This window comes from Salvelinus sp. IW2-2015, linkage group LG6.1 (assembly GCF_002910315.2).
Source record: "Salvelinus sp. IW2-2015 linkage group LG6.1, ASM291031v2, whole genome shotgun sequence".
Classification (NCBI taxonomy): domain Eukaryota; kingdom Metazoa; phylum Chordata; class Actinopteri; order Salmoniformes; family Salmonidae; genus Salvelinus; species Salvelinus sp. IW2-2015.
This window is the reverse complement of record NC_036845.1, coordinates 10,103,916-10,117,500: the sequence shown is the minus strand read 5'-3', so window position 1 is coordinate 10,117,500 and position 13,585 is coordinate 10,103,916. Positions and strand designations below refer to the sequence as shown.

Genomic DNA, 13,585 nt, shown 5'->3' with positions numbered 1-13,585 from the left:
CTCCCGCAGGGGTAACTCGGGCCAGATAATCAAATCCCCTCATTGAGTGTATTATCCAATCGATCAATAAAACCAGGGAAATACGGACGTTGGATGYTAGATTWGTCCTAATTGGCTCATTTCTAATATTGTGTGGTTTAGTTTAGTCATGGTCGACTAATTTCTAATGTTGTGTGGTACGTCATCTAAATGATTGCCATTGCCGCCCACACTGCAACAAACCCGCCATTTGGAACCTAATCCAATCCTGTTTGATAAGGTAAAGTATTGAATATATTGGCATACTGTAATAGTTGGCTATAGATTTCCAATGAGMCAGAATGGTCATATTAAGTATCATTGTAGCGATAAAACAAATTTCAGCAGTTAGACGCATTCAGTAACTAAAAATAACTGGATGGCTGCTACGTTGACAAGAAGACTGAGCTAACCGCGGTAGCTAGCCAAGTCAGRCAGCATCAGCGGGAACGTATTGACTTTACTAGCTAGCTATCTCGTTGATAGGTTTCTACCTAACACCGTCATTGTCAATAAAACGGGTTAGTAAATATCTAGATAGCTAGSTAGTTTTCAGTCTGTGTGGTGGTAAACTTTGATACATGGCGTATAGTTGGCTAGCTAGCTAACGTTAACGTTAGCTCTCTGTGTTCAAAACAAACCTGCGCGCCAAATCATGTCTCCGGGCGCCACACTGCAAAAAGTTAAACACCACAAGATTGAATGTAACTTACTGTTGTAGCTGGCTAGCCATGTATACTTATAATGACAACTATCTGGTGGTGGGTAAATTGTGATTGATTGTAATTTTAACTAGCTAACGTTAGTTTTTGTTGTATTGTTTGGGCTTGCTAACCCCTTAACATCTTAACTTAGTTTAACTATCTAACAATGTTCTCAGACATGCCATTGTCAAGTCCGATGGAAAGTTGTTGACTAGSTAACGTTAGCTTAATGTTTTTAGTTATATTATTCRCATAAAAAGGAGGGACTATAGTCAGGTGCTTCTCCAGGGATATCTGGCTAAACTGATGGTGGAACTACTTTCTTCCCAAAACAGGGCAGCAAATGTTACAAAGTGCACTGACATGACTGAAACAATGGATGAAAAGATGGAGGTTTGTCCCCTGTCGGATGAGKTAGAGAAAGAACCAAAGGTTGAATACCTGGCGGACTCACCAGAAAAGGCCAGAAAACCACGGAATGAAATGAGTAGAGACATAAGTATGATAAGTCAATGATGTTTATGAACCCGTTTTGCTCAAAATAGGCCTACACTGTTAATTTATAGTTCAGTACAGGTATCTAGYTAGTTATCATCCTTCCTTTACCTTCCTCAGCTTTGCATGGGTCCAACTTGTTAGTTATTGCATRYACAGAGGCCTGGTTTGCTACAGTTGATGAAGCCAGCAGCACTGAATTATATTTGACCTGTTATGTTCTTCTTGCAGCTCTATCTCAAATAGTTGAAGGGAAGAGGGAGAAAAAGATGGTGCAAAGACTTGATTTCCAGGTTGCAAAACCTGCRAAGGTGCTGAAAGTTGAAAATGGTAAGATGGAGCATCCTCAGACATGCCTATCACCAAAGGCTATAGATGTGCACAGAGAACTTTTCCAAAGTTTTGTTGACATGAGACAGAATGAAGCCTGTAAATAAGTTCTCATCAGTCTCGTAGTCTATTGGGATGCAACGGTATCATGTACCAGCCCCGCTGGGATCCCATATAATGCTTCCTCCACCATTTTGCCCTCAGTAGTCAGCTCATTATTTAACAGTACAACCCTAATGTTTTCACTCCCTCTCAGGTGGCGGAGATAAATTAGGAGACATTGCGAGAGTGAACCACCACCTYGGAAAGCTGAAGGTTCCAGATCTGAAACCGCTTCATACAATTCTCTTTGATATGCCAGGTAAGGTAAGTGTATCTTACACTTTTTTTAAAGGCTGAGTAATGTCACAATGGACACCCCTGTGTGGGTAAAACAACACTAGAGTTGTTGTTGTTAGTCGGTTGTCATTATTGGTGGTTCTTTCCTCAGATTGCCACRATGAGGAAAAATATGCGGCTGTTCAATGGCTTCCCGTTCGAGGTTGACAGTGATCCCTATATAAAGAAGAAGGAGAGGATGATGAAGTAAGAAGGAGAGGGTTGCGCAGTTAGGACTTGTGAAACAACAGTAGTAGCGTTTATACCGTACCAGTCAAAAGTTTGGACACACCTAGTCATTCAAGTTTTTAATTTTTATTTTATTTTCTAATAGTGAATACATCAACTATAAAATAACACATATGGAATCATGTAGTAACCAAGAAAGTGTTAAACAAATCAAAATATATTTGAGATTCTTCAAAGTAGCCACCCTTTGCCTTGATGATAGCTTTGCACACTCTTGGCTTTCTCTCAACCAGCTTCATGAGGTAGTCACCTGGAATGCATTTCAATTAACAGGTGTGCCTTGTTAAAAGTTCATTTGTGGAATTTCTTTCCTTAATGCKTTTGAGCTAATCATTTGTGTTGTGACAAGGTAGGGGTGGTATACAGAAGATAGCCCTATTTGGTAAAAGACCAWGTCCATATTATGGCAAGAACAGCTCAAATAAGCAAAGAGAATCAACAGTCCATCAAGAACTTTGAAMGTTTCTTCAAGTGCAGTTGCAAAAGCCATCAAGCGCTATCATGAAACTGTCTCTCATGAGGACCACCACAGGAAAGGAAGTTCCAGAGTTACCTCTGCTGCAGAGGATAAGTTCATTAGAGTTAACTACACCTGAGACATTTTGCCCAAATAAATGCTTCACAGACTTCAAGTAACAGACACACCTCAACATAAACTGTTCAGAGGAGACTGCGTGAATCAGGCCTTCATGGTCCAATTGCTGCAAAGAAACCACTACTAAAGGACACCAATAAGAAGAGACTAGCTTGGGCCAAGAAACACAAGCAATGRACATTAGACCAGTGGAAATCTGTCCTTTGGTCTGATGAGTCCAAATTTGAGATTTTTGGCGCCAACCGCTGTGTCTTTGTGAGACGCAGAGTAGGTGAACGGATAATCTCCGCATGTGTGGTTCCCACCTTGAAGCATGGAGGTGTGAGGGTGCTCTGCTGGTGACACTGTCTGTGATTCAAGGTGCACTTAACCAGCATAGCTACCACAGAATTCTGCAGCGATACGCCATCCCATCTGGTTTGGGCTTAGTGGCACTATCATTTGTTTTTCAACAGGACAATGACCTCCAGGCTGTGTAAGGGTTATTTGACCAAGGAGGAGAGTGGTGGAGTGCTGGATCAGATGACCTGGCCTCCACAATCACTTGACCTCAACCCAATCTAAGATGGTTTGGCATGAGTTGGACCGCAGAGTGAAGGGAAGCAGCCAACAAGTGCTCAGCATATGTAGGAACTCCTTCAAGACTGTTGGAAATGCATTCCAGGTGAAGCTGGTTGAGAGAATGCCTTAACAGCTTTGCACTCTCTTGGCAAAGGGTGGCTACTTTGAAGAATCTCAAATATATTTTGATTTGTTTAACACTTTCTTTGGTTACTACATGCTTCCATATGTGTTATTTCATAGTTTTGATGTCTTCACTATTATTTTACAATGTAGAAAATAGTAAAAATAAAGAAAAACCCTTGAATGAGTAGGTGTACAGACTTTTGACTGGTACTGTATATATATTTTTTWACCTTTATCAGGGAATCATACTGAGACCAAGGTGTCTTTTACAGATGAGTCCTGAATTAAATAAATGACAGCAAATACAAACGTCAAAATATAAATGCAAGCAGAAAGAAACACGGTCATTAGAAATTAACATTCATCAGTAAAAAGGTCCTCAATCAGCTTTTTGAATTGCACTAGAGGCACCAACACATCCAGTTTTAGAACATTTTGAAGATTGTTCCACAAGGTGCAAGAACTAAAAGCTGATTTACCCAACTCAGTAGGRACCAAAGGAATTTCCAGAGTTAACCATCCCTGAGACAGGTTCAGGTAACTTGTGTCTAAAGTTGAGTAATTATGTTTGGTACAGTGGACTTTTTGTTTATAAATGAAAACRGCAATGTATCAACCTACGTAACTTGACATCAGAGGGCCAACTAACTTTCTGGTAGAGAATGAAGTGATGAGTACTAAAATTGTCGCCTGTAATAAAGCGCAGTGTGCTATGATAAACTGCATCGAACGGCTTTAATGAAGTAACATGTTTAAACATTATCTGAACTATTGTTGTGGATCAAACGTACTCTATTATTGCACAATAAACAAGCAAACTAATGACTAGTATTTGTGTGCTCTGATTCAGGATAACATGCGTAMGGTTGAGGACCATCTGTAAAGTGTTGGACCTGGAGAAGGGTGGAAACCAGTCAGTCCTCATCGACAGGATCATAACTTTCCTCATGAGTCCCAGAATATCAGGAAAGGTGMGTTAAAGGTCTTCTTTATTTTTCAAAAAAACTGTTGAGGACAGTTTTCATGTAGTGACTGCTCTTTAGCTAGATACACATTTCTTGAGTTTGTTGTCTTGTCAAACCGAATACAAAATCCTTCMCATCTGCAGCCTGTTATCTCAAAGAAGAAGAAGAAGTCTAAGAAGAATATCTCAACCAAAGACTCTAAGAGCAAGACCAAGGCTAAGGCCAGGAGTACATCCAGCAGTCCCCGGAAGGTCAAAGCAGAGAGCAAGTCCAAAGCCATCGTCACTGATTCTAGCAGTGATGAGGATGATGACGACGACGACGACGAAGAGCAAGGAGTCACAGTAGAACAAGACGAGTCAGACGCCGAAAAGAAGAGCTGGAAAGCAGGAAAGCGGGAAAAGGTGACGACYGATGAAGATACCGATGATTCTGAAGACTACGGCGATGAGGTGAGCAGAACTGAAATGTTGTAATGTAAACTGATAGGTATTGTCCATTGGAAATGTATTTTCCCCTATTTGGTCTTGGACAATACTAGTGGCACTATATAAATATTCTAGAACTATAAAAGGGAACAGTCAACCTGTTCTGTCACTCAAAGATTAACCACAGTCCCTTCTCTCCTACCAATCAGGATCCCAAGTCAAATCCAGCAGYCAAGGGCAAGAGAACACCTGCCAAGAAGCGCGCGCAACCAGCAAAGAAGGCAGCTCCTGCCAAAAAGAAAACGAAAGACTCCGACCAGTCTGAGTCTGATTCAGACAAGGAKGATGAGGATGAGGATGAGAAAGACAGCGAGAGTGAAGTTGAGAAGGTGAGATTCTTCTGTCAATCTGTCTCTGATTCTGGATTTGCTAAACTCACAGCAAGTCTTGTGAATACAAAAGTCAACAGTTTGGGTTTGTGTTCATATTTGTATGTAATTATGTAACAGATCATGTCTAATATCTCGATAGGGTTTTTACCCATTTGTCTTTTTATCTTGAACCAATGGAATTAACTCATGGATTGACTTGTCCTCAGCCAAAAAATAAACCGTCAGCTAAGAGGGCAGCACTGGCTAAGACCAAGAAAGCAGACAGCAGCAGTAACAAACAGAAAAAGACTGCCRACAAGGGCAATGGTAAGAATCTGTAGATGTACTTTTATAGCACGTTTCATACGTCATTGGCAACCTGTAGCCYAATGCTTATTGTTATGTTTTTCTCTGCTTGTTTTCCTAAATAGCAGCACTCGACAGCTCGGATGACGATGAGCCGTTGATCAAGATGATCAAGAAGCCTCCTACAGATGAGCAGCTAAAGGAGACGGTGAAGAGGCTGCTGAAAGACGCCAACCTGGAGGAGATGACCATGAAGAAGATCTGCCAGAAAGTAYGTTTGCTTCTCAAATATCTGATTTGATATCACAATGTTGGTTGGTTTACCTGTAAAAGTCTCTAACGCAACAACTTCTCTGTCCCAGGTGTACGACACATACCCAGAGTATGACCTGACCAGCAGAAAGGACTATGTCAAGCAGACAGTAAAAACGGTGAGTTACCTGTTTTCCCTTGGAGTTCTGGAATATCAGCACTGTGCTTGCCTTATCGACTACTCAAGTCTGTCAATGTCATTACCCCCCCCAAAAAAATGTGTGTGAATGCTTTTCAATTATGTTTTATCTGTTGGCAGACTGATTTCTTTGTATAACCATCTGTTTTGTTGTTCTTTGCAGCTGATTTCCTAAAGAACATGGAAAAAGACATAAACAGTCCTTGTGACAAATAACTGTGAATGTTCCAATGCTGGAAAAGGATAATCAAAAGAATGTGCCTATCTTCCTAGAACTGCTCAAACGCCCAGTTTTACTTCGTTGTGTTTGTTTTTATTTAAATCCTAATGTTTTTATGTTTCCATATTCTGTAATTTCCAACTTGATTGCGCACTTCTCTTAGGTCATATGTAACATGTTACTTAAGGCTTATGCATTTGAGTCATTGCTTGTTAATAATCTGTGCTTTGTTAATACACTTAACTTTACAGTTTTTCTACTGATCCCAAGCAGAGGGTGTTAGGCTAAACGAACAGTGTTTTAGAGATTCAAGGTTGGTCACTATAAATGGAAACATGTCCTCAGGCAATGCATGAATTCACACACTGTTGATTTTAAATGTATTTCCTGAATTGACCAGTCAAAATGGAATAAGGGCTCTCTATAGCTATCCTTTGCCTTCTGTGGAGGATTTCAAATCTTTCCCTCTGTGGTTTTGATGCACATAAAACAGCCTTATAGCAACAAGGCTGGGGTGTATTCACTAGGAACCAAAAGGGGAGGGCCCTACTGGAATTTGACCAATAGAAACTCTGTTTTTAGTAAGCACGTGTTTTCTGTTGCAAAACATTTTGGACTAATAATGCCACTCCTTTTCCATTCTCCCTAGACATTTTGTGTGAAATTGTTTTGCATGGCAAGCTGTTCAATTGAGTTTGGAAAAGTATTTATTGTCATGGTCAAGTCTTCAAACATATATTCCTTGATTGCATTTATAAGACTTCATGTTTTTATATGTAAATGTGTACATTTTGTTAATCATTCCCCTTTGATGAGATCCTGTTTTAGTCCTTATTTTGTCTCTGTATGCAGTACAGGATTCTGATTTATGTAGTCACCTTGCTCAATGAAGAGTTGGATCTTTTTAGGCAATGTACCTTTGACAAAGTAAGTCATTGAATGAAAATGTTCTGCATATAAATTTACATCAGATTTTTGAACTAACACTTGTCTATCTAGTGTTTTGCTAAAGCCAAGACACTCATTACTAAGGTGGTAAACAGTTATGATATTGGCCCTGTTACAGCGCATCAAAACCATAATGTCATGTAAATTGTGCCTGCCAGATTGAGCTACAAACAATATTGGTCAGTACTATCTGGAATCCTTGGGATGTTCCTAAGTACCCATTTTACATTTAAAGTTCAATGGGGCTGAGGAATGTCTCAAGGATCCTGGATAGCAGGGACTAAATAATATTGGCTGTGTTCAAGAGGATCAAAACAGTATTATAAACTGGGTGGTTCGATCCCTGAATGCTGATTGACTGACAGCTGTGGCATATCAGACCGTATACCACGGGTATGACAAAACATTTGTTTTTACTGCTCTAATTGTGTTGGTAATCAGTTTATAATAGCAATAAGGCACCTCGGTGGTTTGTGGTATATTGCCAATATACCTCGGCTAAGGGCTGTGTCCAGGCACTCCTCGTTGCGCCTAAGAACAGCTGTTAGCTGCGGTATATTGGCCATATACCACAACCCCTCTGGCCATATTGCTTAAATGTATCATTGGTAAATTGTGACTGACTATTAATAATGAGTCATTATTTATGATGCAAGGTAATTTGTAGATCATTAGTTGTCAGTCTGCTGAAATGTCGAACAAGCCCATTGAGCAGTTAATACAATGTGATTTATAGATTAGTCAGCTTCGCCTTTAAAGTCGGCTTGCGGCTGAACGTTGACAGACTTAAGACTACTAATGATGCAACGTACACATGCCTACATTTCAGGGAAGCTGGTTATAGTTTGCGGGCTCTTATTGGACGCAAGAGAAGATATGCAAGCGCGTGGATTGGCCAGCTAAACATCAATGGCGATGGGAAAGACAGACGATGTAACGCTGTAACAAACTATCGATACCTTCGCTTATTTCATAATTATAACTAGCCTAGTATCTTAGATACTGTCTTTGTATTGAAGCACTTGCAGTCAATACGAAGAATACATGTAGCTACACATTTGGTTGCTTTCGATAACAATTGYGTTTAMAATGTATCTATTTTGAGCGAAGGAACACACGAATTATGGTTTTAGTCAGTAATGTATTGCGTGCATGTGCGTGCGTGCATGTGCATGATCACGTGTTTAATGCGACCGCCTTCAAGACTGGTTCAAACTCGTATCTATCCACGGACGACAACCTTATTGAAATTCACCAGTCACTGAAGCAGTTTTGCTTTGACTGACAGAGCGAGACAGCATTCCACTTGAAACCTCTTGTGGACAAAGCTATTCTCSTGCTATGGGTAGTTTCTGTCTCCTAAGAAGTCGGTGTCTCCCCCGCCAGGTCGGCCTACCATTGGTCATGCATCGGCAATACAGCCTTGACATTTCCGCTCAGCTTCTCCGAACGCAGGGCTATGTGAACGGGCAATGGATCAATGCTCCCTCTACCTTCCCAGTGCTGGACCCAGCGACGGGGGAAGAGATTGCGAAAGTCGCCGACTGCGGTCCAGCAGAAGCTAAACTAGCTGTCGACGCAGCCTACAAGGCATTCTACTCCTGGAAACAACACACAGCGAAAGTATGCCTCTACTTTAATTATGCTGAAATACAGTTGACTTGACAGTTGACGATCCGCAATTCTGTGAATAACATCTTGATATTTTTTTTCCTTCATCAGTACCACCGCTTTCCCCACATTTCCTAGTTGCATGAAATCAACAGTGTGACAGCTGCTTTCCTTAACTATTGTGACTGGCATGCATGTTAGGCAGAATATAATAACCTAATAGAGACAGTCAAAGTGCACAATTACATATATATTACAAGCATCATAGCCTATACCCCAGGGTTCATTGTTTTGGGGCCTGTACTGTAGTGTACGCTCAATAATAGCCTGGCCCGCAAAGTAGCCACTCCAGGTTGCAGGGCTGTTTTTTTTACTGTCTGTGAGTGATTATGCAATTATTAAGCCAACTCACTCACTGCCATATTAATACTCCACTAAGCGTACATCACTAAGCAGGGAGCCTTGAGAGAATATCAAAGTGACTCCAACATCTTATACTGTAGCTTGGGGAGATTCCTGTTCACGACAGTTTTGTCTTTGATCTGGTAAAGATGGCCTCATTGTTCTGGTTTTCTGTCCATGCGCCACAAACAACCCCTCCCTTCTTTGTACCCCCCCCCCCCTTTCCGACTCTCTGTCCCATTTTCGTCTTGCAAATAAATGCTCTGCTGCTATGCATGTGAAGCAATGCTTCGGTGCGAGAGGGACTGAGTGAGTGGAAGGCAACAACCAGAGGCACCACTCACCATCAACACCTCATACACTTTCAATACACAGCACACTTTGTTGCATCAAGTTCCATCTCTGTTATCAGGAGCTGCTAGTTCCAGGGAGCGCTAGTACGACCAGACGGTGTCCTCCAGATTCTTGTGGATCATGCAACTTACTGATTCCATAATCTGATTTAATGTTTTCTTCCTTAGGAAAGAGTGTCCTTCTACGGAAATGGTACGATCTGTTGACGTTGAACAAGGAGGACCTTGCTAAGCTGATCACCTTTGAGTGTGTGAGTATTGTTTTGCTGGATGCAAAAGGGGTGCTGCCTGTCCGTGTAATGATTTGTATTTCGTTCCGAGTTGTAAACCACTTGTGTGTTCTGCACCTCTTAGGGTAAGCCCATGAAGGAGTCCTGGGGGAGATTGCTTACGCTGCTGGCTTCCTGGAATGGTTCTCTGAGGAGGCGCGCCGTGTCTACGGGGATGTTGTGCCCTCGGCTGCCAAGGACCGTAAGATCCTTCTGCTCAAACAGCCTGTGGGCGTGGCCTCAATCATCACTCCGGTGAGCTGTAATGCTTCATCCATCTACTATATGTCAGGGATGTCCAACTTAGGTCCTGGAGAGCTAAAATTATGTAATGCTTTTCACTTCCTGCAGAACACCTAATCTAGCCTATTCCCCCCCCCCACAGTGGAACTTCCCCAGTGCTATGATCACCAGGAAAGTGGGTGCTGCCCTGGCCGCGGGCTGCACCGTCGTGGTGAAACCTGCCGAGGACACACCMCTCTCTGCCCTGGCGCTCGCTGAGGTCAGTGTTTCCGTTTCCACAACCACACTCACTGTGTACTGTGGCTGGGTCCCAAATAGTGAGACACTTCATTTGTCTAATTCATATGTTTACTTTTTGTGTGTGTAAAGCTGGCAAGTCAGGCCGGGATCCCTGCGGGGGTGTTTAACGTGGTTCCCTGCTCCAGAGAGAAGACCCCCTCTGTTGGGATGGTCCTCTGCACAGACCCCCTGGTGGGGAAGGTCTCCTTCACTGGATCCACTGCCACTGGAAAGGTATGGACACTGATCTAGAATGGCTTCAGAGTTAGCTTAATCAATCCTGAAAATGCAATATACATTTCATGTYAGTCTTAAATCTTCTAGGTGGATAATTTTTCAATGAAAAGGCCTGTGATCTTCCTGATAACTCCATCCTCAGATTCTCTTGAAGCACGCTGCCGACACCATCAAGAGGGTTTCAATGGAGCTGGGTGGCCATGCCCCCTTCATTGTGTTTGACAGTGCGGATGTGGACAAGGCTGTGGCGGGAGCCATGAACTCCAAGTTCAGGAACTCAGGACAGGTACTGAAATAGAAGGTATCTCAAAACAAATAATTTTGTGTCTACTGTAYGGGGGGATACTGTGAAATGCACCATATCGATATGTTGCGTGTCATTCTAGTCTTAAGTCGTGGCCTAACCTCCATGTCCCTCAATGTGCCCTTTGACCCCTGTAGACATGTGTCTGCTCCAACCGTTTCCTGGTCCAGAGTAAGATCCACGATCGCTTCATAGAGAAGTTGGGGAAGGCCATGGACGCAGAGCTCCGTCTGGGCCACGGCTCTGACCCAAACACCACCCAGGGACCCCTCATCAATGTCCGTGCCTCTGAGAAGGTAACCTGGTTCCTTCTGTCAAGTGGGTGTTTGTATTATAGCTATACTATAACTATTATCTGCATGATATTGTTTATATTCTGATATGTTACATAACCTTAATATATCCTATGTCTCTCCCAGGTGGAGCACCAGGTGATGGATGCAGTGTCGCGGGGGGCCAAGGTGCTAAGGGGGGGGAAGCGTCTGGACGGCTCGTTCCATCAGCCCACTCTGCTGGTTGATGTCACTACAGACATGCTGTGTACCAGAGAGGAAACCTTTGGTCCTCTCCTGCCTGTCATCAGGTCAGTGGAGCTAGGAGAGATCAGACAACTCAATCACAATTGAAGAGTGGATGGATGCTAAAATGGAAGCTAACTCAAGTTGTTTGTCTTTTCCTTATGACAGGTTTAGCACAGAGGAGGAAGCACTTGCCATTGCCAATGCATCTCATGTGGGTTTAGCAGGTGAGCGAAACATTATTGTATGCACCTTGCTGTCATGTCTGAAAACCCCTCAAACCTATAATAATTATTATTTGACAGAGCCAGTCTGATTTACTGATTCTATTACTCTATTTCATGTCAATAGAAAGTCTATCTCAAAATCTTAGTTTCATTCAACTACGCTCTGCTACCCCCCCAGGGTACTTCTTCTCCCAGGACGTCAGTCAGATCTGGCGTGTGGCGGAGAATCTGGAGGTAGGCATGGTGGGGGTGAACGAGGGTCTCCTCTCCACCCCAGAGGCCTCCTTCGGCGGGGTCAAACAATCAGGCCTGGGCCGTGAGGGCTCCAAGTATGGCATTGAGGAGTACCTGGACGTCAAGTACATGTGCTTTGGAGGGCTAACCCCCTGAGGGAACACTACCCCCCCCCCCCCAAACTCCGGGACTTCCCCAAGTAGGAAGCGATGATTTTGGGAAAAGGGAGGATTCTTAGGCTCTAGTAACAGTTACTTACTCATATTTAACATAAAAAACAACAACAATAATGGATGACAATCGTCAAATATGATTCCTTCACAAATTATTGTGAGTCTGATCCGCATCCTCATTGAGAGCCTTCATCACTCTGCCGAGAAATCCATGTTACATGGTTTCCTCTCCTTATCCTCTCTGACCACTGGTCTATAAGAACTGGTGAAGGGAAAGCAATATGGTGACAACCCAAACCAGTTATCCATGTTAGTTAAAATGAGAGTTAAAGACCTAGTGCAGTCTAAAACATGAATTTTCTGTTTTTTATATATATATTTCCACACTGAGGTTGAATCAATTTTGTGAAAAGGGTGATCATGCCCTTTTAGTTTAACAGCTGTTTGGAAAGACCGCCTGAAGTTTTTGCCTGCCTGGTGACATCACCAGATGGTAAATTGGTTAATAGACCAATAAGAAAGAGTTCCAAACCTCTCTGCCAATAACCACTCATTTTCAGTTTCCCCCTCACTCAGGCCACTCCCAGCCAATCTTAGCAAAATTCTTATTTGAGAAATTGCTCTTTGCTAAGAAGCTATTTTTGTAAGTTTTGTTTTCAATTAAAATGTTAAATCACAGTAAGGTACTTACTTGTTACCCAGATATTATTTGATGTTGAGATAAAAATGGCTGCATTGGAACTTTTTAAGGGTAGCCCCTTAAAAAGGAGGATAGGAAGCCACAATAGTATTTGGACACAACCCCATAGACGTCTCCAACCTGTGGGATCCCATAACGATTTGGACCTTTAGGGCTGAATCATATGTTGAGATACAAATGTGTGTTCTCAATGTAGGATTGGGCCCTTAATGAGAAGCACTATATAACTTGAAGCCTAGCATAGAGTTGGGTAGATTTAATAAGCACATCATTTGCAAATACTGAGATTATTAATATGCACAAGAGACTTAATCGGTTTTTAATAGGAAGATTATTTATAATTTGGCTATTTTCTAGAAAAAGGAGCTTGGCTGTATCCAGATGCCAGTTGTATTACATATGTCACTTGATAATAGTGTGGTGAAATTGTGAATGACACTATTTTGGTAACCGTTGAGGAATAGCTTTTTTGGGCTAAGCAGTTAGAATGAAATGTACTGTGTAACATCCTCTGTAAATAGTTCTGTAAACTGTCCTAACTACTAAACCTATTGTAGACCATGCCACTACATTAGTACAGGTAATGTTGTCGTTGGTAACTATTCTTCCCACATACAATATATTATCCAGTAGAGCTGCCTTTGATATTCAGACAGTTTGTACCACCTATGTGCTGTATCTGAACCTGCAATGTAAATGTTGTAGTGTTCTCTGAAACTGAAGTAATGTCTCTTGCCAAACTTTGTCAAACAWGTGCCGTTTGAATAATTTTACCAATTCTGTTTTCTGGTTGTGACACTCATTGTAAATATTAATGGAGTACTTCAGAAAATGTAAAATAAATGACTGTGTTACTTTGTTTGTCAAACAGTATCAATTGGTTTACGTTA

At 42.0% G+C, this 13,585-nt stretch overlaps 2 protein-coding genes across 4 annotated transcripts; both read left to right on the top strand.

Moving 5' to 3' along the window:
• The first annotated feature begins 179 nt into the window (after positions 1–179).
• Positions 180–7,181, top strand: dek (DEK proto-oncogene). 3 transcript variants are annotated; one of them, XM_023989011.2, is made up of 12 exons: positions 180–259; positions 1,058–1,221; positions 1,449–1,547; positions 1,804–1,913; positions 2,038–2,132; positions 4,307–4,427; positions 4,565–4,873; positions 5,059–5,238; positions 5,448–5,547; positions 5,655–5,797; positions 5,889–5,957; positions 6,141–7,181. In XM_023989011.2, the coding sequence occupies exons 2-12, from the start codon at positions 1,086–1,088 to the stop codon at positions 6,150–6,152; spliced, it is 1,374 nt and encodes a 457-aa protein (XP_023844779.1). In that variant the 5' UTR covers positions 180–259; positions 1,058–1,085; the 3' UTR covers positions 6,153–7,181. The 3 variants fall into 3 exon arrangements, with proteins under 3 accessions (XP_023844779.1, XP_023844777.1, XP_023844778.1); XM_023989009.2 differs by having other exon boundaries at positions 5,652–5,797; XM_023989010.3 differs by lacking the exon at positions 180–259 and adding an exon at positions 276–539 and having other exon boundaries at positions 5,652–5,797.
• A 95-nt stretch (positions 7,182–7,276) lies between these two features.
• On the top strand, positions 7,277–13,549 carry LOC111965042 (succinate-semialdehyde dehydrogenase, mitochondrial-like). The gene is given in 11 exon segments (XM_023989006.2): positions 7,277–8,768; positions 9,685–9,762; positions 9,866–9,881; positions 9,884–10,035; positions 10,166–10,282; positions 10,393–10,536; positions 10,682–10,825; positions 10,981–11,139; positions 11,263–11,426; positions 11,530–11,588; positions 11,767–13,549. Coding segments are annotated over 11 exon segments (1,527 nt in total). The 5' UTR covers positions 7,277–8,486; the 3' UTR covers positions 11,979–13,549.
• The last annotated feature ends 36 nt before the right edge of the window (positions 13,550–13,585 follow it).